Source organism: Phyllobates terribilis, unplaced genomic scaffold (assembly GCF_046119375.1).
Source record: "Phyllobates terribilis strain yellow unplaced genomic scaffold, ASM4611937v1 Scaffold_85__1_contigs__length_6476398, whole genome shotgun sequence".
In the NCBI taxonomy this organism is placed as follows: Eukaryota; Metazoa; Chordata; class Amphibia; order Anura; family Dendrobatidae; genus Phyllobates; species Phyllobates terribilis.
The window spans coordinates 4,248,354-4,273,850 of NW_027362845.1; the positions used below are offsets into that span (position 1 = coordinate 4,248,354).

At 43.9% G+C, this 25,497-nt stretch overlaps 1 protein-coding gene across 1 annotated transcript in view; it reads right to left on the reverse strand.

The window, feature by feature from the left end:
• Window positions 1-10,512: 10,512 nt before the first annotated feature.
• The window catches only part of LOC141197630 (uncharacterized), an 88,870-nt gene continuing 73,885 nt past the window's right edge, over window positions 10,513-25,497 (reverse strand). The window contains exons 10-15 of the mRNA XM_073662713.1: window positions 22,975-23,195; window positions 20,236-20,481; window positions 20,031-20,154; window positions 19,850-19,947; window positions 18,206-18,296; window positions 10,513-16,491 (exon numbers count right to left, since the gene is read on the reverse strand). Of these exons, the coding sequence (XP_073518814.1) occupies window positions 15,071-16,491; window positions 18,206-18,296; window positions 19,850-19,947; window positions 20,031-20,154; window positions 20,236-20,481; window positions 22,975-23,195 (2,201 nt within the window). The 3' untranslated portion in view covers window positions 10,513-15,070. The remainder of the gene's footprint in view (window positions 16,492-18,205; window positions 18,297-19,849; window positions 19,948-20,030; window positions 20,155-20,235; window positions 20,482-22,974; window positions 23,196-25,497) is intronic.

The following is a 25,497-nucleotide window of genomic DNA, read 5'->3' on the forward strand; positions in this document are numbered from 1 at the left end:
TGCCAGTAACAAGTATTTTTGTAGGACAGGCCACAAATAAAGAATATGTCTTGAAGAACTACATCAATTGCCGTACAAGCAACGTGGTATATGTCCTTACATGCCCTTGTGGAAAGAACTACGTGGAACAAATGTCGCAAGAACTACGCAAAAAGATACAGCACCATTTTTCAGATATTGCTTCGGCAGAGAAATACTGAAAGAAAGGAAAGACCATCTATACTGTCGCCAAACACTATTTGGCGTGTCATAACAGTCGACTGTCAGGCACAAGGATTGTGGGACTGGAACGGGTCATTCAAAATATCAGAGGGGGCAATGTATCATACCCATTACTACGAAGCGAATTGCGCTGGATTTTTAAATTGAACAGCGTAGCACCAAATGGGATAAATGAAAATCTCCTTTACAGGGTTGAGAGAACATTTTATATTTCTCAAATTTCTGAATATTTCTTGTGCATTTTACATGTTCAGGAGATCTGCTTGCTCAACTATGGGTTTCTATGGCCCTGTTTCTACGGCAATACTCTTGTTGTATAGTACAAATTTATATGATTTAAGTAGCCCTATTTTTTATCTTGAGTTGGCTAAAGTGTTTTCAGATGAAAAAATATCACTGTGACCAGTGGATTTCTACTGAATTGTGCTGTTATCTCTACATAATATGCATTTATTTAACCAGGAACAAATATTCCTTGGACACTTTTTTTGTGTCTTGGTTCCCAGGGGTGTGTTTATATGTATTACACGCTTCTGGTTTCTGAGCTCAGAAACAAAAGTTGCGGGAACAAATATTCCCTGGATGTGTCTTGGTTCCCGGGGATGTGCTTACATGCCTTACACACTTCTGGTCTCTGAGCTCACGGACAAATGCTGAAGTAACAATTGTGGCAGCAGTCAGGATGCAGTGACAGTGATTGCCCATAGGGGGTGAGTTGTCTGTTGATTAACACACCATGTGATCAGAATTTTTCATTTATTATTTAATCACATATGGTATAAATACCATGACTGGTATAACGTGGGGCTCAAACCCCTGAGGAAGCCTGAAAAGGCACAACGCATGGGGTTTCCCTTTTGTATCTTCAGGTTTCCACTCTTCTCTATTCACAGGTTGCTACAATGCCAGTTTATTCCATATACAGTACAAACCAAAAGTTTGGACACACCTTCTCATTTAAAGATTTTTCTGCATTTTCATGACTATGAAAATTGTACATTCACACTGAAGGCATCAAAACTATGAATTATCACATGTGGAATTATATACTTAACAAAAAAGTGTGAAACAACTGAAAATATGTCTTACATTCTAGGTTCTTCAAAGTAGAATGTTTAAAATATCCAATAAATTTCGTTCCACTTTACGATTGTGTCCCAAAAAAATTAGAATTTTATATCTTTATGTTTGAAGCCAGAAATGTGGCAAAAGGTAGAAAAGTTCAACGGGGCCAAATACTTTCACAAGGCACTGTATATACACTGCTCAAAAAAATAAAGGGAATACTGAAATAACACATCCTAGATCTGAATGAATGAAATATTCTCATTGAATACTTTGTTCTGTACAAAGTTGAATGTGCTGACAACAAAATCACACAAAAATCATCAATGGAAATCAAATTTATTAACCAAAGGAGGCCTGGATTTGGAGTCACCCCCAAAATTAAAGTGGAAAAACACACTACAGGCTGATCCAACTTTGATGTAATGTCCTTAAAACAAGTCAAAATGACGCTCAGTATTGTGTGTGGCCTCCACGTGCCTGTATGACCTCCCTACAATGCCTGGGCATGCTCCTGATGAGGTTGCGGATGGTCTCCTGTGGATCTCCTCCCAGACCTGGACTAAATCATCCGTCAACGCCTGGACAGTCTGTGGTACAACGTGACGTTGGTGGATGGAGCGAGACATAGTAACATAGTTTTTAAGGTTGAAGGAAGACTAAGTCCATCTAGTTCAACCCATAGCCTAACGTGTTGATCCAGAGGAAGGCAAAAAAAAACCACGTGGCAAACACTAAGCTCCACATTGGGGAAAAAAATTCATTCCCGACTCCATACGACAATCAGACTAGTTCCCTGGATCAACGCCCTATCAAGGAATCTAGTATATATAACCTATATATAGTATAGTATATATAACTAAGGGGTATAGTGTACATTTTGAACCCAGAGGTACGACAGAATTTGATTACATTAGGTCATCATATTGAATAAGTTGTCATTAGTCTTGAGCTCAAGTGCTCGCTACTTGAGTTTGCATCGGGTACTCGGGTATGCACCAAGTATCATGGGTGCTCGAGTGACAAGCTCGAGTCCCTGCCCCACATGTTTCATGGTTGTTTGACACCCAAAAAAAACATGCGGGGATTGCTCGTGCATGGCAGGCGATCCCAGCAACGTTTTTTTTGGCAGTGAAGCATATGGGGCAGAGACTCGAGAATGTCACTAGAACACCCATGATACTCAGTGCATTCACGAGCACCAATGCAAACTCAAGTAGCAAACACTTGCGCTCAATACTGGTCGCCATATTGTCATAATTTTTTTTTCTTTACTTTTAAAAAAATCCCAATCCTAATACAACCCCAAACCTAACCCCAACCCTAGCTCAACCCTAATACAACTCTAACCCTAGCACAACCCTATAGTTTATTTTTTTACACCGTTCCTCGTGTGGTATTAGATGACTTTATTCTTCAGGTCGGTGCGATTACAGTGATACCAGATTCATATTGGGTTTTTATGACAGCTGTCGCACACTAAAAGATGAATTTTTTTCCAAAGACTAGTATTTGCATCGCCATATTTTGATAGCTATAATTTTTCCATATTTTGGCCCGACAGTCATGTGACGGCTTGTTTTTTGCGGGACAAGTTGACGTTTTTATTGGTACCATTTTCGGGCATGTGACATTTTTTGATCGCTTTCTATTACGATTTTTGGGAGTCAGAACAAAAACAAAACAAAAAACAGCAATTCCGGAATTGTTTTCATGTTTTTTTTTTATGCCATTCCGCGTGTGGTAAAATTGATAAGGCAGCTTTATTCTTCAGGTCAGTACATTAACAGCGATACCGCATTTATATAGTTCTTCTATGTTTTGGCGCTTATACACAATAAAAACTATTTTCTAGAAAAAATTATTTTTTTGTATCGTTTTATTCTGAGAGCTATAACTTTTTTATTTTTCGGATGATGGAGCTGTATGGCGGCTTGTTTTTTGCGGGACAAGATGATGTTTTCAGCGGTACCATTTTTATTTACATTTGTCTTTTTGATCGCGTGTTATTCCATTTTTTGTTTGGCGATATGAGGATAAAGCATTGTTTTTTGCTTCGTTTTTTATTCTTATTTTTTATCGTATTCACTAAAGAGGTTAACTAGTGGGACAGTATTATAGATCAGGTCGTTCCGGACGCGGCGATACCAAATATTTGTACTTTTATTGGTTTATTTTTTTTTTTTTCATAATAAATAAATATTATGGGTTCAATATATTTTTATTTTTGGGGGATTCTATTTTTTCATTTTGTTTTTAATATTTTTTTTTAAAAAATTTCTATTTTTTTTTTTCACTTTTCTACTTTTTTTTTTTACTCTTACACATTATCCCACTATGGGACTTTCACTTTTTGCAGCCTGATCGGCTGCATGGCATAGAGAGCAGCAGCCTGTCAGCACTGCACACAGGGAGACATTACTTTGGTAATGCACAGCGCATGACCAAAGTAACGTCTTGCCTCCTGGTGACCCGGATGTTGTCATGACGACATTGGGTCATCATGACAACATCCGGAGGCTGCCGCAGACATCGCTGGATGCCGGCAGGAGAGGTGAGTATTGCAATCACCTCCCCCCTTGCCACTTGCGACTAGAATCGCAGCATTGGGGGGGTTAATGTGCAGGGAGCGAAGCGGGAACGCTCCCTGCACATAGCACTTCACACTGCTTGTGTGCGGGCGCGATCGCCGCACGCGTAATAGTGCGTAGCTGGTCCATAAGTCCCAGGGCGCAGCTACATACTATTACTGACCTCGTCGGAAAGGGGTAAAAGAACATCCTTTCCAGGGTAATGACTTGTATATAAGGCAAAATAAATAACCAAAACAAAAATGCTCCTCCACACCTAGGGCTATGTTCACACGTAGCATTTTTGACACGTTTTTGCACTTTTGCATTGCTTTCAACCAAGACAAGTGCATTCACCAGGAAATATAATTTTAACATTTTACAACCTTATCTGGCCATGTGGTGTGTGACACCTCATCAGACACATCCTGTTTCATTTATGATGGAGGGACTCTGAAAGCTACAAAGCCTATTTTTATAGGGCCATCAGGCGGCCATTACTATTCTTAAAGGGCCAGCAGTTGGCTATGCTTTGTTGTTCCCATTATTAACGAGTGGGTCTACTATACTGTTATTGCGTATGCAGTGACTGCAAGGGTTGCAAAAATTTGGAGGCACTCCAATCCCCTTGCAAGAGACATAGAGGTCAGAGAGCCTCCTAAAAACAATGTTCCCATTATTAGGAAGTGGGTCTCCCATAGTGTTTGACTATGCAGTGAAGCAATGGCTGCCAAAAATTTGGAGGACCCCCAATGCCCCTTGGAAGAGACGTAGAGGTCAGAGAGCCTCCTAAAAACAATGTTCCCATTATTAGGAAGTGGGTCTCCCATAGTGTTTGCCTATGCAGTGAAGCAACGGCTGCCACAATTTGGAGGAACTCCAATGCCCCTTGCAAGAGACGTAGATATGTTGATATGGTACATATGGTGGTGATATGGTGGTGTAGGATTAGACCTCCCCCCCAAAAAAAGACACTGTATTTGAGTTTATGTTACGCTGCTATCATTCGGTAGTATTGAGAAGTCTGGCCCAATTCTGCCCTTGTTCATTTTTATAAGAGTCAGCATTTTCAGTTGACAGACGAATGCGCCTATCGGTTATAATTCCACTGGCAGCACTAAAAATCCGCTCTGACAAAAAGCTAGCGGCAGGGCAGGCCAGGACCTTCAAGGCATAGAGAACCAGTTCATGCCACGTGTCCAGCTTGGATACCCAATAATTATAAGGCACAGAGAAATCACAGAGGACGTTCGTACGGTTGGCAAGGTACTCCCTCACCATCTTCTGAAACTTTGCAATCCTTGTGAGAGTACCCCCCGTCTCAGGGCCTTTGCGATGGGAGGGTCTGAGAAAACTGTCCCAGAATTTTGACAGTGTTCCCCTGCCTCTGCTGGATTGCATTTGTGGCTCTCTCGCCTATACTCCTTGGTTGTCCAACGAACTGTGACCCATGCCTCCAGAATTTTCAGATGGGAATTTTTTTCACTAATTCCACAACAAGGGCCTTCTCGAAATGCCCCATTTTATTAGGCCTATACTGCAAAGGAATAAGAGACATAAAGTTCTCCCTGTAGTGTGGGTCCAGAAGCGCCACCAACCAGTAATGACTGTCACCCAAAATTTGGACAACGCGAAGGTCACGGGAAAGGCAGCGTAGCATAAACTCAGCCATGTGTGCTAGACTGCAAAGAGGCAAGACTTCCGTGTCCTCACCAAGAGGACAACTGACCATGCTCTCCTCCTCATCCTTCCTGTCCTCGGGCCATCCGCTCTGAACCGATGGTATGGCAGTTGTGCAGGTAATACCGTCTATAGCGCAGGAAACTAGCTCCTGTTCTTCCTCCTCCTCTTCCTCATTGTCACCCAATCCACGTTGGAATGAGATGAGGCTGGGCTGTGTGTAATCACCCTGTATGGTTCCTTGCTCCATCTTATCGTGCTAAGCCTGCAATGCACCCTCTTTAATTGCGAGCAGAGAGCGTTTCAGAAGACAGAGAAGCGGGATGGTGACGCTAATTATGGCGTCATCACCGCTCACCATCTTGGTGGAGTCCTCAAAGTTTTGGAGGATGGTACAGATGTCTGACATCCATGTCCACTCCTGAAGTTTTATGTGTGGAGTCTGACCTGAATAACGACGGCCTTGTTGATGCAGGTATTCAACAACTGCCCTCTTCTGGTCACAAATCCTTCCCAACATCTACAATGTAGAGTTCCAACGTGTGGGGACATCACACACCAGTCGGTGAGCCGGAAGCTGCAAATGCTGCTGAAGCACGGCAAGAGTGGCACAAGCTGTAGCTGACCTTCTAAAATGGGCACACAGGCAGCGTAATTTGACAAGCAATTCCGACAGATCTGGGAAGGTTTTGAGAAACAGCTGAACCACGACGTTAAGCACATGGGCCAGGCATGGTACGTGTGAGAGCTTGCCTCGCCTCAGAGCCACCACCAGGTTCTGGCCACTGTCACACACGACCATGCCTGGCTGTAGGTTCAGCGGTGTCAGCCACATATCTGCCTGCTCTTTCAGAGCTGTCCACAACTCTTCAGTGTTGTGTGGTTTGTCACCTAAGCATATTAGCTTCAGCACAAACTGTTGCCACTTGGCCGAGGCAGTGCTGCAGTGCTTCCAGCTTGCGACTGATGTGGTAATTTTGGAGATGGATACTGAAGAGGAGGAGGTGTAGGAGATGTAGAAAGTGGGGGCAACCCTGATTGACCCAGGGCCCGCAATCCTTGACGTCGGGAGAACGTGTTCCGTCCCAAGTTCCGACTGGGTCCCGGCTTCCACTATGTTAACCCAGTGTGTCGTCATCTAAATATACCATCCCTGTCCACAAGCACATGTCCACATGTCCGTGGTTAGGTGGAGTGTCCCAGTAACTGCATTGTTGAGGGCACGGCTAATGTTGTGGGATATGTGCTTGTGTAATGCGGGGACGGCACACCGGGAGAAATAGTGGCGGAGGGATGGCAGCCGCCATCAGGTTGCAGAAAGCTTCAGTCTCCACGAGCCTAAATGGCAATATTTCAAGAGCAAGCAATTGCAAAATGTGTAAATTTAGTAGTGTGGCCTGTGGGGCGTTGGCTGCGTATTTGTGCTTGCGTTCCAAGGACTGGGGTAGGGACAACTGATTTGCTGCGCTGGGACAAGGACGTGCTTGCTGATATCACATCATCACATCACATACCGCAATTTCCTCCGGGATAAAATAAAGTATCACAATGATGGTGCTAGTTGAGAGTGTGCAAAGACACGTGCAGAGCGGGAGGCATCTTGGCATGCACCATAGACAGGGTGATTGGCATACACGCACAACTGCGGAAGACGCAGTGGTGTCACTCGCAGACACTGTTGCTGGACTCTGGGGTTCGGCCCACTTAGTCGGGTGCTTTACTGCCATGTGCCTGATCATGCTGGTGGTGGTCAGGCTGCTAGTTTTGCTACCCCTGCTGATGCTGGCCTGGCAGGTGGTGCAAATGGCCTTTTTAGGGTTATCGGCAGAGTCTTTAAAAAACAACCAGACTCGGGAAGACCTAACAGTTGTGCTGGCAACGTCCGTCGTGATGATGTCACCATGAACGGTTGCCCGCCTTCTGTCTGCGGTCACTACACTGCTTGTTCTTGCCTGTTGTGGTGCTACGCCTCTCTCCCCGTGTGCTGCTGTCCTCGCTCTGCATGTCACCTTGCCAGGTTGGGTCAGTGACTTCATCGTCCACCACCTCATCTTCCACTTCTGCACCCTGGTCCTCCTCCTGACTTTCTGGCAATTGTGTCTCATCATCCACCTTTGTGTGACCATGGCTGTTCAAATATTTGGGCATCTCTACATGCGATCTCCTCTTGCCCCGTTTCAATTGGACTGGGCGAGAGGCCCGAATCTATAAATGGAAAAGTGAACAGCTCTTCGGAGTGTCCAAGTGTGGGATCAGTTGGCTCCAGGCACTCGGCATGGTGGGAGGAAGGAGGATCTGGGTGAGGAATATGCAGTCCAGACTCACGGTTACTGAGACTTGACCGTGTGGAAGACAGGGTGGTGGTGGTGGTGGCTAAGTGACTGGAAGCATTATCTGCTATCCAACCAATATCCTTTTCACACTGCTCTGTGTTCAATAGTGGTATACTGCGGTCCCCTATTAGGACAGGAAGGTCGAGCGACAAGATGTGGGCGTTTGTTGTGGCACAATTTCAGCTTTCCGACGGCCTCGTCCTCTACATGCACAATCACATCCAGTTCCCTGTCCCTTGCCACGCGCCTTGCCCATTTTAAATGGAGGACTATATTTTCCACGCTTACTACAAATGGCTGAATTTGAACTGCAGTGATATGTGATACATGTGATGGAAAAACAGTTTTAAATAGCTGGCCAGTAGGTTACTATTTTTCACAGCGACCTGGTGTCAATAACTTCACTGACACACTGCAACAAAATTTAAATGGAGGTCAATATTTTCCACGTACACTACAAATTTCAGTTTTTTTATCACTGTAATAGGTTACTATTTTTCACAGCGACCTGGTGTCAATAACCTCATTGACACACTGCAACAAAATTTACATGGAGGCCAGAAATGGCTGAATTTGGAGCAAACTTGTATGTGATACGTGTGATGGAAAAACAGTTTTAAATAGCTGGCCTGTAGGTGTCAATACCAGCGACCTGGTGTCAATAACTTCACTGACACACTGCAACAAAATTTAAATGGAGGTCAATATTTTTCACGTTCACTATAAATTTCTGTTTTTTTATCGCTGTAACATGGAAAGAATCTGACTGTATTCTGCTGTGGCAACAAACAAATGGAGCAGAAAAACTGTGTTCTCTGGATTGCTATTTTAACCAAATAATCAGGATTAAGATCAAAAAAATAATTATCCCTCGCCCCAGATACCTCGGGCTATTTGTAGAAATATCTGTAACAGCAGCAGCAGACAGAACTGGTATATAGTGTGACCAAGTTGACAAGCACTTTCCAAGTGATGCTAAAAACGCTTGTCAACCCGCATGCAGAAATGCATGTGAAGAACGCTTCACATCCGCATGTCCCTGGCAGGAAAAACGCATGGACAATCCGCATGTACAATCCGCATGCGTTTTTTCTGCCAGGGAGATGCAGAAACGCTCAGGAAAAAATCCTGAGCAATACTGCATCGTGGGCACATAGCCTTAGGATTGATCCAGGGTTCTTGTACTGATCGCCTTTTCTTGGGGTCAAGAAGGAATTTTTTCTCGTGATGCAAATTGGCTGAATGTGTCCTGGGGTTTTTGCCTTCTTCTGGATCAACAGATTTAGGCAGATTTTAGTAATACCATTATTGGTATCACAAGAGTAAAATATAAAACTAAATAAATTATAACCTTGTTAATTTTTAATTGTAATAGTGCATCAATAATAAAAATGGTAATACATTTGCGAGGCATAATCCAAGTAAGTTAGTGTATGGAGTAGAATTGAGGGAGAAAGGTTGAACTGGATGGACCTAGGTCTTTATTCAACCTTTGTTACTATGTTACACCTCCGCTGCTTCAGAACCTCACAATACACCTCAGCTGCTGCAGAACCTCAAAACACACCAGAGCTGCTGCAGAACCTCATAATACACCACAGCTGCGCAGAACCTTATAATTCACCTTGGGCCACCTTCACATGTACGTCTTAAAGTGTGGCCCGGTTCATTTTTACCATCTGTGTGTACTGTCTGTGTGACATGTACCAGAATAAAATGCATTCAAGAAATTACAGATTTTTATGTGTTAAAGGGAACCTGTCACCAGAAAAAATGTTATTAACCTGCAGATATAGGGTTAATCTGCAGGTTAATAGAACTATTAACCTGCCCAGCACCCGCACTTAGCTGAAAGCTACAGGGAGAAAATGAACTTTATTCGCCCCGGCAGCGTTCCGGTTTCAGTCACGGGGGCGGCGCCGGTTCAGTCCTCGCTCTGTGTATGCAGAATGGTGGCTCTAACCACGCCCCGACCCTGACTGACAGCCGGCTCTGAATTGGGGCCGGCTGTCAGCCAGGACTGGGGGGGGGGGGGGTTACAGCCGCCATTCTGTATACACAGAGCAGAGACTGAACCAGCGTCGCCCCCGTGACTGAAACCGAAGCACTGCAGGGGAAATAAAGTTAATTTTCTCCCTGCAGCGTTTGGCTAAGTGAGGGCGCCGAGCAGCATAATAACGCTGTTAACCTGCAGATTAACCCCATATCTGCAGGTTAATAAGAGTTTTTTTCTGGAGATAGATTCCCTTTAAAGATGTGCAAAGATAATGATACATAGAGAGATAGATTGTTAATAGATATATAACTTCACAACCACACAAAATATTATAAAATTGCACCCTTTAGTGACTGGCATGTGAAGCTTGTTGTCCAGCTTTGTATTAACCAAATAAAAAAAAGTAGAAAAAATGGTGTGGGGCCCCCTTATTTTTGATCAGCTGTATGCTTCCCCTTGGCTGGTTGTGAAGACCCGGGGTCTTCCGTGGGCGTAACGCTACTCAGACAACACAGGGCGAGGGTAAAACAGCGTGGCAATACTTTATTGAACCACAAAGTGGACAATAAACACACAAAACAGTCCTAGCAAATACTCAAGATGGTACAACATTACACAGTCTCACACTTCCTTCTCAATAATATACTTTTTATTAAGGGCTTTTTTTTACAAAACAAGGGAAAGGGGAAATAAAATATGATAAAGACAGTATAGTAGCATTACAACAGTTATATTATCCCAACAACAAAACTTACAACTTGGAAGAAGAACCTGGGAAAGGATGCAGGAGAGAAAGGAAGGAAAGAAAGGAAGGAAAGAAAGGAAGGAAAGAAAGGGAGGGATGGATGCAATGGGAAAAAGGAAAACAAAAGGGAAGGATAAATGAGGAAAATAGGTAAAGGAAGGTGAAAACACAATAGTGTTACATGATACATTATAATCATTGTTATGGCATCACAGGATTTCAGTTTAATTATATTAAAATAATAAATGATCTGTATACTTTATGGCTAAAAGAAGATGTTGTTATTTGTTTGGAGAGGTATTCTTATTCAGGGAAAAGTACGAGTTCCAGGAAGACCATATAGAATAGTATTTCTTAAGACAATTGTTTCTTAAAGCATAAGAATGTTCAAAAGAATTGTGAATAAACATTTTATCTATAATTTCTGAGATAGTAGGAACATTTACTGACTTCCATTTAGATGCAATAAGTAGCTTTGTTATAGCAAATATATGAATGGAAATATGTTTTATCTTCTGTGGGAGTGTATTTGAGTCAAGAGATAAAAGGGATAATTGTGGTGAAATTTTAGCCATAGAATTGTTGATTTTATTCAACAATTTAAAGATCTCTTTCCATAATAACACAACTCCAGGGCATGTCCAAAAGATATGAAATAAGTTGGCTTTTTGTCCGCAGTTTCTCCAACATGAATCAGAGTAGTCCACAAAAGCTTTATTTAGTCTGGGTGGTGTAAAAAAACAGCGAGACAAAATTTTAAAGTAGTTTTCATGCAAATTAGCATTTACATTAGAGTTACAGTACAGACCAAAAGTTTGGACACACCTTCTCATTTAAAGATTTTTCTGTATTTTCGTGACTATGAAAATTGTACATTCACACTGAAGGCATCAAAACTATGAATTACCACATGTGGAATTATATACTTAACAAAAAAAAGTGTGAAACAACTGAAAATAAGTCTTATATTCTAGGTTCTTCAAAGTAGCCACCTTTTGCTTTGATGACTGCTTTGCACACTCTTGGCATTCTCTTGATGAGCTTCAAGAGGTAGTCACCGGAAATGGTTTTCACTTCACAGGTGTGCCCTGTCAGGTTTAATAAGTGGGATTTCTTGCCTTATAAATGGGGCTGGGACCATCAGTTGTGTTGTGCAGAAGTCAGGTGGATACACAGCTGATAGTCCTACTGAATAGACTGTTAGAATTTGTATTATGGCAAGAAAAAAGCAGCTAAGTAAAGAAAAACGAGTGGCCATCATTACTGTAAGAAATTTTACTCTGTATCGTCACACAGCTGTGCTATTATCAGGCTGGGAAGGTCCCTGGTTATTAAGCCTAAAAATACAAGCCCACAGCCGCCCCAGAATTGGCGCATCAAATGAGATGCGCCAACTCTGGCGCTTTACCTGGCTCTTTTCGACTGTCCTGGTGCTTTGGCAATTGGGGTAATATTTGTGGGGTTCATGTCAGCTGTGTAATGTTCAGCTAGCAACAAGCCCTGGTGTTAGTAATGGAGAGGTGTCCATCAGACAACCCCATTACTAGCCCAGTAATAAAAATGAAAAACACACACAAAAATACTTTATTGAAATAAACACTTTCCCTCGTTCATCACTTTATTTAAAAAAAAAGAAAAATTCCCACGCAGGTCAGACGTAGTCCACCTAACCTGACGTAGTCCATTGAATCCGACAAAAAGTCTATGGAGACTCGTTATAGTTAGACTTTGCCGACAGCCACTTCAGGGTCAAGGTGCGCTGCGCGTGACTAGGCAACTCTACACTAGAAAGATGGGGAGAAAGGTTGAACTTGATGGACCTAGGTGTTACACGCACGCTCCTAGGTTCAGATGGGGCAAGACAGGTTACATGAATTCTTTGGAATCCTGGGGGAACCGTTACTCAGGGCGACAATAGACCATGTGCTGCAGCTTCTCTCAGGCACACAGGGGTATTGACCCTCAGGCACAGACACATAGTTTGTTTCACTTGCTGACCAGACACACTTGACAAGAGTCCTCAAACGGTAGAACAGTAGCATTTAAGAAGAAGCCGCACAGCCAGTGCAAGTTAAGTCTTATCAACAACACGCTCCAGTGACAAACAGTACAGTTTCCTTCGCAGCACAACAGTTCACAATTTTCCCAGTAGTACAGGAGAGCACAGTTCTATTGCAAAGGCACATTAATGAACACAGCATTCTTTACAGCACACTGAGATGGAGGAGGGTTTGCTGAGGGAGATGATCCCCGTGACACCATTTCTTATAGTCCTTATCTTTCTGCTTGACAATACTCTGCACTGCTAGTTCAGGAACTCTACCTGACCTGTGCTTGGCTTCTCTCCTGACTTGAATCCTTTTCACTTGCAGGGGCGCTTCCGTCAGATGCAGAACACACACACCACCTTTCTCTTCGGCTCCAGCCAGACAGTAAACAACTTCCCCACAATCCCCCTGGGGCTCTGCTAAAACCTTCCCTGTCTCCTGTGACTGTGTTAACCCCTCTAGTTGCTGGATGCTTCTGGAGCACAACACTTCCTGTCTCATGTGCTTGTGTTACTTCTAATAGTTGCTGAATGCTTTTAAAGCAACAGCACTACTTGTGACTGTCACACTCTGCAACAGCACTACTTCTGCATGTCACATAGGTCTTTATTCAACCTATATTACTCTGTTTAGATAATAGATAGACAATAGATCAATAGATAATAGATATGGGATAGAAAGATAGATCAGTAGACACACAGCACATTATATTCACCTATGAAGAAGCCTTTTCCTTCCTGGGGTTTCTGGAGAGCACTGGGTGTTCGGTACCTAGTCACATGAGGCTGTCATGTGACCCAAAGGTCCTGGCAGGAGCTTCAGACTTTCTTGAGATTGAACAGTGGAGAAAGCTTTCAGCGTTATTCTCCACCATTCAGTTCAGCAGTCTGTCTCTGGTAACAGCTGATTGGACTGGTTAGTCCAATCAGCTGAGTCATTCCCCTGCAGCCTCAAAGGCACTGTGAGCTGAACATGAGGCTGGTGTGAGCTGAACATGAGGCTGGAGCATGAGGAGGGGGAGAGTCTGGAAGAGATTGAGGTGGTGTCTGTGGCTGGAGCAGGAGGAGCGGGAGGGTCTGCACAGACTGGGGGCGGAGTCTGTGGCTGAAGCAGGAGGATGGGGAGGGTCTGGCAGAGACTCGGGATGGTGTCTGTTGTTACATCACCAACTAGACTCTGCTAGACAGGAAAGCTCTACTCGGGGAGTGAGCATCTCCTCTAGAATCAGGAGAGAGCTGCTCACATGACTAGGTGTGCTATCTACGACACCATGCAGACAGGGAGAATAGTACAAACTGTCAGCATTCTGCAGCCTAGATACACACGCAAATTATACAGAAAGCCCGGACAACCCCTTTAACTTAAATGGGAGAGGGATGTGGGATTAGTCACTCAGGAGGAGTGGAAGGATAGCCTGGAGACACCAGGAAAAGTATCTATAAATACGACCCAAACAAAATCTCAATTATTTCTTATACACAGAGCCTATAGAACTCCTAGAATAATGTTTAGAATGGACATTAAGGCCGATGATCTGTGTCCACGGTGTGGAGGGAATAGGCAGATTTGGTCCATATGTTCTGATCCTGTACTCATCTAGCTGAGCTGCAGGAAGATGTTGGTAAGCTGATCTCAGAGGTTTTTAATACTCCTATTCCTCTAGCTTCCACGGTAAGTGTGCTAGGTATGTGGCGGAGGTTAGAGATTCGCCTCCTATACAACTGGCAATAGCCAAGATTTTATAGCCAAGACGATAGTCTTATGCAAAATCAGATGGGTAAGGGAAAAAGGAAGGGGGGGGAGCGGATTGGTAGAGTTTTTTGAAATCCTGGAATTGTGGTGTTTCTGTGTTAAATACAAATATAAAAAGGTTTTTGGTAAAAAAAAACAAAACACTTATACAAACCTCCGATGCTGGCGCCATTCCAGTGGCGTCATCACGTGCGTTCCCGGGGGTCATGTGAGGTTGTTACGTCCTGTGAGCCCAATAAGCGCTGGAATCACTGTCCCCACCTTCAGAAAAATCGAACATCACATGGAAATCAGAGCAGCCACAGCCCTGGCTTCCTGTTGATGTTCAATACATTTGAAGGCGGGGACAGTTAAGTCGACACTGACTGAGCGCAGCACTCATGTGATATAACAACCCCGGGAACGTGAGTCCTGAAACCGCTGGAACGGCGCTGGCCCGGGAATTGAGAGTAGGAGTGTTTTTATTTTAACTAGGCCAAACATGAGGAATGACAAGGAGTTGTCCTACTAGTGGACAACTCCTTTATGAAGATACAATTTTCGGTTAAAACATTTCCAACATTGAAAAAGGCTTCTCCCCTGTGTGACTTCTCTAAAGTGTATTAAGACTTGATTTTCAAAGAAAACATTTCCGACATTAAGAATATAAAAAAAGGCTACTACCCTGTGTGACTGCTCTGGTGACTAAGAAGAGATGATCTCTTCACAAAGCATTTCCCACATTCTGAACAGGAAAAAGGCTTCACCCCTGTGTGGGTTCTCTGGTGCTTCACACAATCTGATTTCTGGTTAAAACATTTCCCACATTCTGAACATGAAAAAGGCTTCTCCCCTGTGTGGGTTCTCTGGTGCTTAACACAATCTGATTTCTCGTTAAAACATTTCCCACATTCTGAACATGAAAAAGGCTTCTCCCCTGTGTGGGTTCTCTGGTGCTTAACAAAAGCTGATTTATCGTTAAAACATTTCCCACATTCTGAACATGAAAAAGGCTTCTCCCCTGTGTGGGTTCTCTGGTGGTTTTTAAGATAAGCTTTACTGGTAAAACATTTCCCACATTCTGAACATAAAAAAGGCTTCTCCCCTGTGTGGGTTCTCTGGTGTATAACAAAACTTGATATCTGCGTAAAACATTTCCCACATTCTGAACATGAAAAAGGCTTCTCTCCTGTGTGGGTTCTATGGTGCTGAACACAAGCTGATTTATTGTTAAAACATTTCCCACATTCTGAACAAGAAAAAGGCTTCTCACCTGTGTGAGTTCTCTGGTGTATAACAAAACCGGATATCTGTGTAAAACATTTCCCACATTCTGAACATGAAAAAGGCTTCTCCCCTGTGTGGGTTCTATGGTGCTTAACACAAGCTGATTTATTGTTAAAACATTTCCCACATTCTGAACATGAAAAAGGCTTCTCCCCTGTGTGGGTTCTCTGGTGTTTAACACAAGCTGATTTATCATTGAAACATTTCCCACATTCTGAACATGAAAAAGGCTTCTCCCCTGTGTGGGTTCTATAGTGCTTAACACAGTCTGATTTCTGGTTAAAACATTTCCCACATTCTGAACATGAAAACGGCTTCTCCCCTGTGTGAGTTCTCTGGTGTCTAACAAATTCTGATTTCATGTTAAAATATTTCCCACATTCTGAACATGAAAATGGCTTCTCCCCTGTGCGAGTTTTCTGGTGTCTAACAAAATCTGATTTCTTGTTAAAACATTTCCCACTCTTGGAACAAGAAAATCTATTCTGTGTTGTGTTAATTTTTTGATGTTTAGGAAAAGACTTTTGGAGGGGAAAACTATTACCATATTCTGAACCTGAAAACGGCTTCTTAGCTCTAGGAGCAGTTCGTTTTTTAATGCTTATTTTGTGACTTTGATTTTCCTTAGTAGTCGCTAAGGAATCAAAAAACAGGACCTGTTTCAGTGGATCAGATGACAGATCTTTGCTGTGAAGGGATGATGGTATATCTGGAGTAATGGTATTCATTTCAATTGTATCCTGTGGGATCTCAACATCATCTGATTTAGAAATTGAAGATGTCAGCTGTCCCTCTGATCTCCTGGTACAGTCATCTGCCAAGAATAAAACCAATCATTATTACTGACTGTAGAAATGGAAAATTATGTAAAAATATTGAATTATTCACCAAGACAATGACAGTTCAGTCTAATAGAAAACCTCATAGGATGAACCAGTGGAGTGTTGTGTTCAACTGTTTGTTCATTCTGCCTCCTAAATATGCAATAAAAACCCACCAAACAATATTATGTAGGTGAATATAATACCAATAAAAACTTGTACACATCTTACAAAAAACAAACCCCACTCAGGTCCATCATCTGCCAGGGGAACAACAGAGGTTTCCACATTATTAGTGGCTCAAAGGCTCTTGAAAAGCAACATGGCTTCCATACACCAATCCTGCAAAATTACCTCTCCCAAAATCAAAGCTCCCCTCCGCTTCTGAGCCTTGCAGTGTTCCCAAACCACATTTAGCATCCATGTATTTGGCATTACTATAGTGAGAAGAACCCACTTAATTGATGGTGTGTGCCTCCTGGAGCACAATCTGGGCACTATGTGTTGGGTAATGAAATTATATATTTGTAATTTTCACTCTCCAACATCCACTGCGTGCTAATTTCTGGAAAGTGCCTGTGGAGTCAAAATAGTCACTACTCTAATAGATTATTTCACTGAGGGTTAAAAATTCCAAAATGGAGTCATTTTATGGTGATTTCTAGTGCTCTGATTTTCTGTCATTTTGTCACATTAGGGCTTCTGTAAATGGTGGGTCCCATCTCCTCTGGGATCTGCTCCTGTGACGTCTGCTTCTGTCACCAGGAGCCGCCTTATTCATTCTGCATGCAGCGCTGGTGATGGAGGAGACATCAGAACCAGAAAGTGACACATGTCAGATTTGCAAAAATGGCCCTGATTAGGAACACAAAACTAGCTGCGGGAAACGGTTAAGTCAGGGTATTTTGGGAACTAACTACTGTAGCAAAAAACTGCGAGTAACGACAATATCACATCTACTGAAATGATCCAACTCAACATTCTTCATCAGTAAAAAATAAGTAACTAGTGGTGAAACCTCTCTGGGGTAAGTGGAGTATGGGGCTCGGTGGCTCTTGGCAATATAAACTAACGAAAGGGCCAATATTTTCAGTCAGAGGAGTTTCAAGAAATTAGTTATTCGGTTTTAAAAGAAATTGAACAGTCAGGATAAACTGAAATTCTGTTGTTATTGTACAGAAATTCACACTTGGCCTCACTGCACATTTAATGTTGGCAATCATAAAGGTAAAATTTAGCCAGAAAGACTGGACCTGGTCTTGTAGGAACCATATGAGCACATTCAGCAGCACAGAAGGGAGAGAAGGTAGATTCATCCAATAAGATATCAGGGTTCTAGGAAGCCAACAGCATCATTACCCTCCGCTTTCTCTTACAGGCCCATCATAATATTTTTCTTCAAGCGATTTTCTAACTTGTCAGCAAATTCTATGTACGCTGTCATTTGGCTTTGTAGTTTACAGATCGAGTCAGGATCTTCTAATCCCAAGAAATAAGTGGATCCTCCAGGTTGTAAGTTCTATAGAAAAGGGCTTTCATTGCCCAAAGTCAATTGAACAATTTTTGGTGGAGGAGAATGTTGTGGTCTAGAGGCAAAATGGTGATCACACGATTGTGATATGGCCGGACTACACCACCGATAAAGCAGCCACAGTCGGTGACTGAGAAGAATCTGTGACTTCTCTGCATTTAGTGGTTACTACTCACCTGGGTAGTCATATGTAGGAATCTCCTCTTTACACCACTCATCACCCCTCACATATGTCTCTGTAGTACCAATATGGGTCAGATCTTCACCCTGAAACAAATATTGTAAAAGTCACAGACAGATGGAGAAGTCCCATCTATGATCAGCTCTAATCCTGCCATCTCCACCATTCTCATTACACAAGTATCTACTATATAATTGTCTTATCCCGTCTGTCTGTCTGTCTTTCGGTCTGTCTGTCTGTCCTGGAAATCCCGGGTCGCTGATTGGTCCGGCCGCGGCCAATCAGCGATGCGGCATTTCTGAAAAACATGGCGGCCGTTAGCGGCTCATGTGTGGCACGGAGGTCAGCGGCGATGCAGCCAGGAGATGCAGCCGGATATCTCGCAGCTTAAGTCGACCGACTGCAGGCGCCGCTGACCTACATGCGGCTATCATCGGGAGATCAGCGGCTACGGCCACTTATCTCCCGAGGACAAGTGTGACGCCCCTCCCCTCCCTTCCTCTCCCCTCCCCTCTCCTCCCGTCCCTCCCCCCGCTCGATCAGGACCCCGGCACCCAGCGTCATACTTACCCCTCCCCTCCTCTCCTCTCCTCTCCCCTCCCCTCTCCTCCCGTCCCTCCCCAAGCTCGATCAGGACCCCGGCACCCGGCGTCATACTTACCCCTCCCCTCCCCTCTCCTCTCCTCCCGTCCCTCCCCCTGCTCGATCAGGACCCCGGCACCGGCGTCATACTTACCCCTCCCCGTGCCTCCGCAGCAGCTCCTGTGTCTTCCGCTGATGCTCTGTGACGTCTCAGGTCAGAGGGCGCGGTGACGTCTTTACACCGCGCTCTCTCCTGACCGGTCACAGCGCACAGCGTCAACATGCGGGCTACGCTGGAGTCCAGAGAAGCAGTAGAAGGGAGGTGAGTATTGGATTTTTTTTTTTGTATGGGGCCATAGGGGACCTGCATGGGGCACTATGGGGGGATGGATATACAGGGGATATGACTTCCTGCATGGGGCATTATATGGGGGGGGGGGTGACATCCTACATGGGGTATTATATGGGGGGGGGAGAGGTGACATCCTACATGGGGCATTATATGGGGGAGAGGTGACATCCTGCATGGGGCATTATATGGGGGGGAGAGGTCACATCCTGCATGGGCATTATATGGGGGGAGAGGTCACATCCTGCATGGGGCATTATATGGGGGAGAGGTGACATCCTGCATGGGGCATTATATGGGGGGAGAGGTGACATCCTGCATGGGACATTATATGGGGGGAGAGGTGACATCCTGCATGGGACATTATATGGGGGGAGAGGTCACATCCTGCATGGGACATTATATGGGGGGAGAGGTCACATCCTACATGGGGCATTATATGGGGGAGAGGTGACATCCTGCATGGGGCATTATATACGGGGGATGTGACTTCCTGCATGGGGTATTATATACTGGGGATGTGACTTCCTGCATGGGGCATTATAAAGGAGGGTCGGGAGACATATGCTAGAATACCCGATGCGCTAGAATCGGGCCACCATCTAGTAAAACATATAATCCTGGTGGATAAAACAAGACGGAGCACAAAACCTTCACAGCCATCTACACATCATAGGGGAGATCTCATGACACCTTCTCCCCATCTACCTGATGATCCTGAGGAACATTGGGGTCTTCTTGTTTACAGTACTGTGGAAGAAGCGGACAGGGACATCTCTCTGGTGTTGTCCTCTTGCTGGATAGATCTGGAGGAAACATATAGAGGGACTGAACTCATTCTTTACATACAGATAATTATAGGCCGTGTGTATTTAGTCCTGTCTATTACCTGGTGATGTTATGGGCTCGGGAACCTCCATCATGACGTCCTTGTACAGATCTTTGTGTCCTTCTAAATACTCCCACTCCTCCATGGAGAAATAGACAGCGACATCCTGACATCTTATAGGAACCTGACACACAATGATACAGTCATGCCCCCGATCCCTTCATAGCGTTACTGTATAATGTTCCAGCATTCCCAGCAGTGTCACCTCTGAAGTCAGCAGCTCAATCATCTTATAGGTGAGTTCTAGCATCTTCTGGTCATTGATGTCCTCATGTATCAGGAGGTGAGATGGAGGCCCCATGATTGGGCTCAGGGGTCTTCCCCATCCCTCAGACACAGGGTCCTGACAGTGCTCACTAGAGGTCTTCTTCACTACTGTGTAATCCTGGTTATGGAGAGACACATTAATAAATCTCCCTCGAGACATTTCCAGAGTCCTCACCTCTCCAGTTCTGTTCATCTGTTATTCCCATAGATAAGAATTGATGTAATGTGACGTCATCAGAATCTCTCACCTCTCCAGTAAGACGGAAGAGGATCTCTAGGGTGAGTTGTAATATCCTCTCCGCCATCTTGTCTCTGTCCATTTCCATCTTTGATGGGTAATTCAGAAAAATTCTCTTCTATAGTAGATGTCCACTTAGAGCATCCGATATTGTAGAGACCTGAATGAGAAGAAGATGAGCCGATGTAACATCATAAAAATCCTGTGTAATAATACAATTACTGGAGACAATAAGGGGAAACATATAAGGAGATTTATTATTTTACAGTATTTAGTTTCCTTCTTTACACCTACTAATAAAACATATACATTTTAGGCCACAGACAACAAGCAGTTTCTTCCTCTGAGTCTGTAGCTGAACACATTTCTCAGACTCATCTCACTTATTGCTAATTCTTGTCTAATTTACAGATACTGGAATCAACATTAGCAATACTGCAGGAGATATTCATTACACGTGACATAAGAAATAACTACTTCATGATGAGGATGACATCTTCATCTTCTACTACAGCACTAGAAACATATTTGGCCACAGTCCGTCACTGACTACATCACCACCGGCTGTCTATATGAATGTTTCCCGTCTTCCCCGGACTGTAATCTTCTATCACGTAAGATCTCATGTCTGATTTACACACAGATGTTTGAGGCTTTTATAAAAGCTTTTATGTTTGCACAAACACCGTGGACAGAAATTATTTGATACCAAAGTCTCCATGTAGAGTGTTTTATTGAGTTTAGTTCTGGCCTTAGGCTTTCCTATATTACAAGACAAAACACCAGAAAAAAAGCAGAAATTGAAATGTTTCAAAAGAAAATTTGACAAACAATTCTTGTAAAAAGAAAAAAAACATGCAAAAAGCAGAAGACATTTTATTATTTTTTAAATAACAGAAAATTAACTCTTTTCAGCACCAGAACATAGATGTACACCGCAGGGATGGCAAAGGTGCAGTTGCAACAAAAACCCTGGCAGTTTACCCACTTGCTGCTGTTAAGTGCAAACATGGCATCTAAGAAGGTTTGACAGAGTCTGGCTGTATGGGGTTGTTAGTATTACACTGACAGGCAGTGATGATACACGGCACTACAGTAGTACAGTGCATCACCTGAGCAATCAGACCCCGGTATGTTGTAGGATTGCACTAATGAAAGTTGTTTCAAAAAGTTTAAAGAAAGGTTTAACGTGAACAATAATATCAGTTTTAGCAACAAGAAATATCCGTCACTATAGGGAAAACAGACTCCCTGCACAATGTTAGGTAAATCATGTCCATAACAACTTTATTATACTCTATTATCCTATACACAATGGCATAGATAGAAATCACAGGTTCCTCAAACAGCTGAAAAGGGGAAAAAAAAAAAGTATTATATATATCATATCTCCCAACTCTGCAGATCGAATGCTACTGTATTACTTGGCAGCCCTGGACCAGATGGTATGAAGATGAATGAGGGAGACTAAATTCCAAAAATAATCTTTTCTTTACTTAACAAGAACTTGATGAGAATTATATACATCAGATAGTAGGCACAACACTTTATGAATGACCACTGTGGTAGATCTGCTCACTTGGCTGCACATGGAGGTAGAAAAGGAATACTGTCTCTTTAAATTTTATGTTGGTTAATTAAGCAGCATAAACCAAATGTAGAGTTCATGAAAGTAAACACAGCTCATCTGGCATAACGGCAAAACAAAATAAGATAGTGTCCAGCAAAGTACTTGGACCGGCCACTCAGGATTAGCAAAAACCACACGGTTGAGGTTAGCAGAAACAAACCCAAACTCCTCTCTCTGGCCTTCAGATACTGACCACCTCTTGAGTCGATAGGCTGGCTCTTTATAGCCCAAACCATGCCCTGGAGTGGAAATAAGGTGGATGGCGTCCCGCCCAGCACTTAGCCATCCACATGAAAAACATGCCCTTGTAAACCTGGCTATTTACCCTCTCTGCACCTAATGAGCAGGAGAAACTTCCATATTTCACATCACTGTAGCCAATAGTCTCAGTGAAACATATCTCCCCTCCAGTATTCTGCGAGTGACTTTGTCACATATCTCCCCCCGCTCTGCCCCAAGCCAGGGGTTTTGTCACCTTCACTTACTAAACATGGAAGTCTGGACAGGGCATCAGCATTCCTATGTAGCTTCCCGGGCCTATGTTCAACCGAGAAACTAAAGTCCTGGAGTGCTAAAAACCACCTAGTCACCCGGGCATTCTTCCCCATCCATCTCAGGGGTGCATGGTCTGAAACTAACCTAAACGTCTGACCTAACAGGTAGTGTCTCAGAGTGTCAACTGCCCACTTTATGGACACGCACTCCTTTTCCACAATAGCATAGTTTTTCTCACAAGTCGAGAGTTTTCTGCTTAGATAAAAGGGGTGGAACATCCTGTGTTCTATTTCTTGAGACAACACGGCTCCTACCCCAACTTCTGAGGCATCCGTCTGGACTATGAACTCCTTATTGAAATCAGGGGCAATCAAAACCGGCTGCTTACACAGGGCAAGCTTCAATTCCTGGAAAGCCATCTCTGCCTCAAAAGACCAATTGGCCATTTCCATCTTTGTATCTTTCAATAGGTCGGTCAGTGGTGCGGCTATGATGGAGAAATTTGGGATAAACCGCCGATCGTACTCCACCAGTTCTAGAAAGGGTCAAACCTGTTTTTTGGAGGCCAGTTGTGGTCCATTCTGGATTGCTTCCACCTTCTTTCCTTGCGGCTTTATTTCGCCCCTTCCGACAATATCGCCCAAGTACTTCACCTCTTCTTTCACCATAGCACACTTCTACAGGTTAATGGTAAAGCCGGCCTTCCTCAGCGCATTCAGAACCGCCTGGACTTTCTGTAGGTGACTTCCCAATCTGGACTGAAGATCACGATGTAGTCTAGGATAAGCGGCGGCGTACTTCCTGTGCGAGGCTAGGATCCGATCCATGGTCCTCTGGAAGGTAGCCGGGGCTCCTTGCATCTGGGTGTACTGAAAACACCTGTCTGGTGTAGAGAAGGAAGTCTTCTCCTTCAAACTTGGAGACAGGAGGATTTGCCAGAACCCTTTTGTTAGGTCCAGGGTGGTGATGTACCTGGCTGGCCCTAGCCTTTCAATAAGTTTGTCTACCCGGGGCATCGGGTACATGTCAAATTCAGACACTTCATTTAGCCTTCTCTAATCATTACAGAACCGCCACTCTCCGTCCGGCTTTGGCACAAGCACAATGGGGCTGGACCAGCTGCTCTTTGACTCCTCGACACCCAGGTTCAACATTCTCCGCACCTCCTTGGAGATTACCTTGCGGCGGGCCTCGTGGATTAGATACGGCCTCTGGTTCACCTGTACATGAGGTTCCGTCTGGATATCATGTTCCACAACCGGCATGCACACTGGCAACTCCGAAAACAGGTCTCCGTTTCGCTGAAGCAACTCTCTGCAGTGTTGCTTCTGGGCCAGTGACAGGATCTCTGCTACTGCGACATCCTTGGCCTTGACTTCAAGATGGTTCTCCAAGCACATAGGTTCCACCAGTTCCCTGTCCTGCCAGGGTTCGAGCAGGATAATGTAATATACCTGGTATGGCTTTCTTCTTCCTGGTTGGTGTACCTTGTAGTTGACATTACTCAACTTTTCGACATCCTCGTATGGCCCTTGCCACCTGGCCAGGAATTTACTTTCCACAGTGGGTATTAACACCATCACCCAAGCTAAACTGTCTCAGCCTCGCCGCCCAGTTGTAGACCCGAGCTTGAACCTCTTGGGATTGAAGGAGGCTCTCCCTCACAATTGGCATCACCTTCTCTATCCGGTCCTGCATTTGGGCCACATGCTCGATGACGCTCCTGTGGGGTGTCACCTTGGCTCCCCAAGTTTCCTTTGCAATATCCAGAAGTCCGTGAGGAGCCGACCATATAGCAGCTTGAAGGGGGAGAATCCTGTAGACGCCTGGGGAACTTCGCTAACTGAGAACAGCGGGTAGGGGAGTAAGACAATTCCAGTCTCTGCCATCCTTTTCCATCACCTTCTTCAACATGGACTTCATGTTAGAACCTTGCTGTTAGGTTTTTTTTCCTTTGCTGGTCACATGACCTTGTTGGCCTATTTAATCCTGCTCCGCCCTTCTGGCTTTGCTGGACTTCATTGTATATCTACTTTCTAGCTAGCCTGTGCTCTGTATCTAACTCTGTTAGTTTGCTTGGTCTACGGACCTCTATGTTCTATCTATTTTGTTTGTTCGTCTGTCTGCTACTATTTCTGTTAGGTGTCCCATATTCCTCCCAGTCCTTAGTACTTGTAGGGATTCCCTCCTCACATCTATAGGTCTCCGTACAGACTAGATTAGGACTTTAGCAGGTCTGATCGCAGGATCAGGTTCCCTGTTACATCGTAGGGATTCAGCTGAGTCTTATAGTAGGGACAGATCTCCTCTCTTTCCTTAGCTTTGGTAGCAGAACATAACAGTAAGTCCAGCCTGCAAATTCTCTAAGGAAAGATTTTTTTTTTTTTTTGTTCCATCATGGTGTCGGTTCAGGATTTGGCTAAACACCTGCAGGGACTCTCTCTGGAAGTGGCCGAGCTCCGTCAGCACGTGAGTAACTGTCCTGAAGCATATTTCTTGGAGCCTAAGGTATGTTTGCCGGATTTATTTTTTGGTGAACATCAAGAATTTTTTTCATTTAAAAATGCTTGCTTATTGTATTTTCGTTTGAGACCCAAGTCCTCTGGGGATGAATCCCAGCGCGTAGGGTTCATAATGTCACTTTTGCGCAAAGAGCCTCAGGAGTGGGCCTTTTCTTTGCAACCTAGTGATACATGCTTCAGATCAGTGGATAGTTTTTTTTCTGCTTTAGGACTATTATATGATGATCCTGACCGTGTGGCATCAGCTGAGACTGAGTTGAGACGTTTAAAACAAGGATCAGGTAATGTCGAAAAATATTGTACTCATTTTCGTCG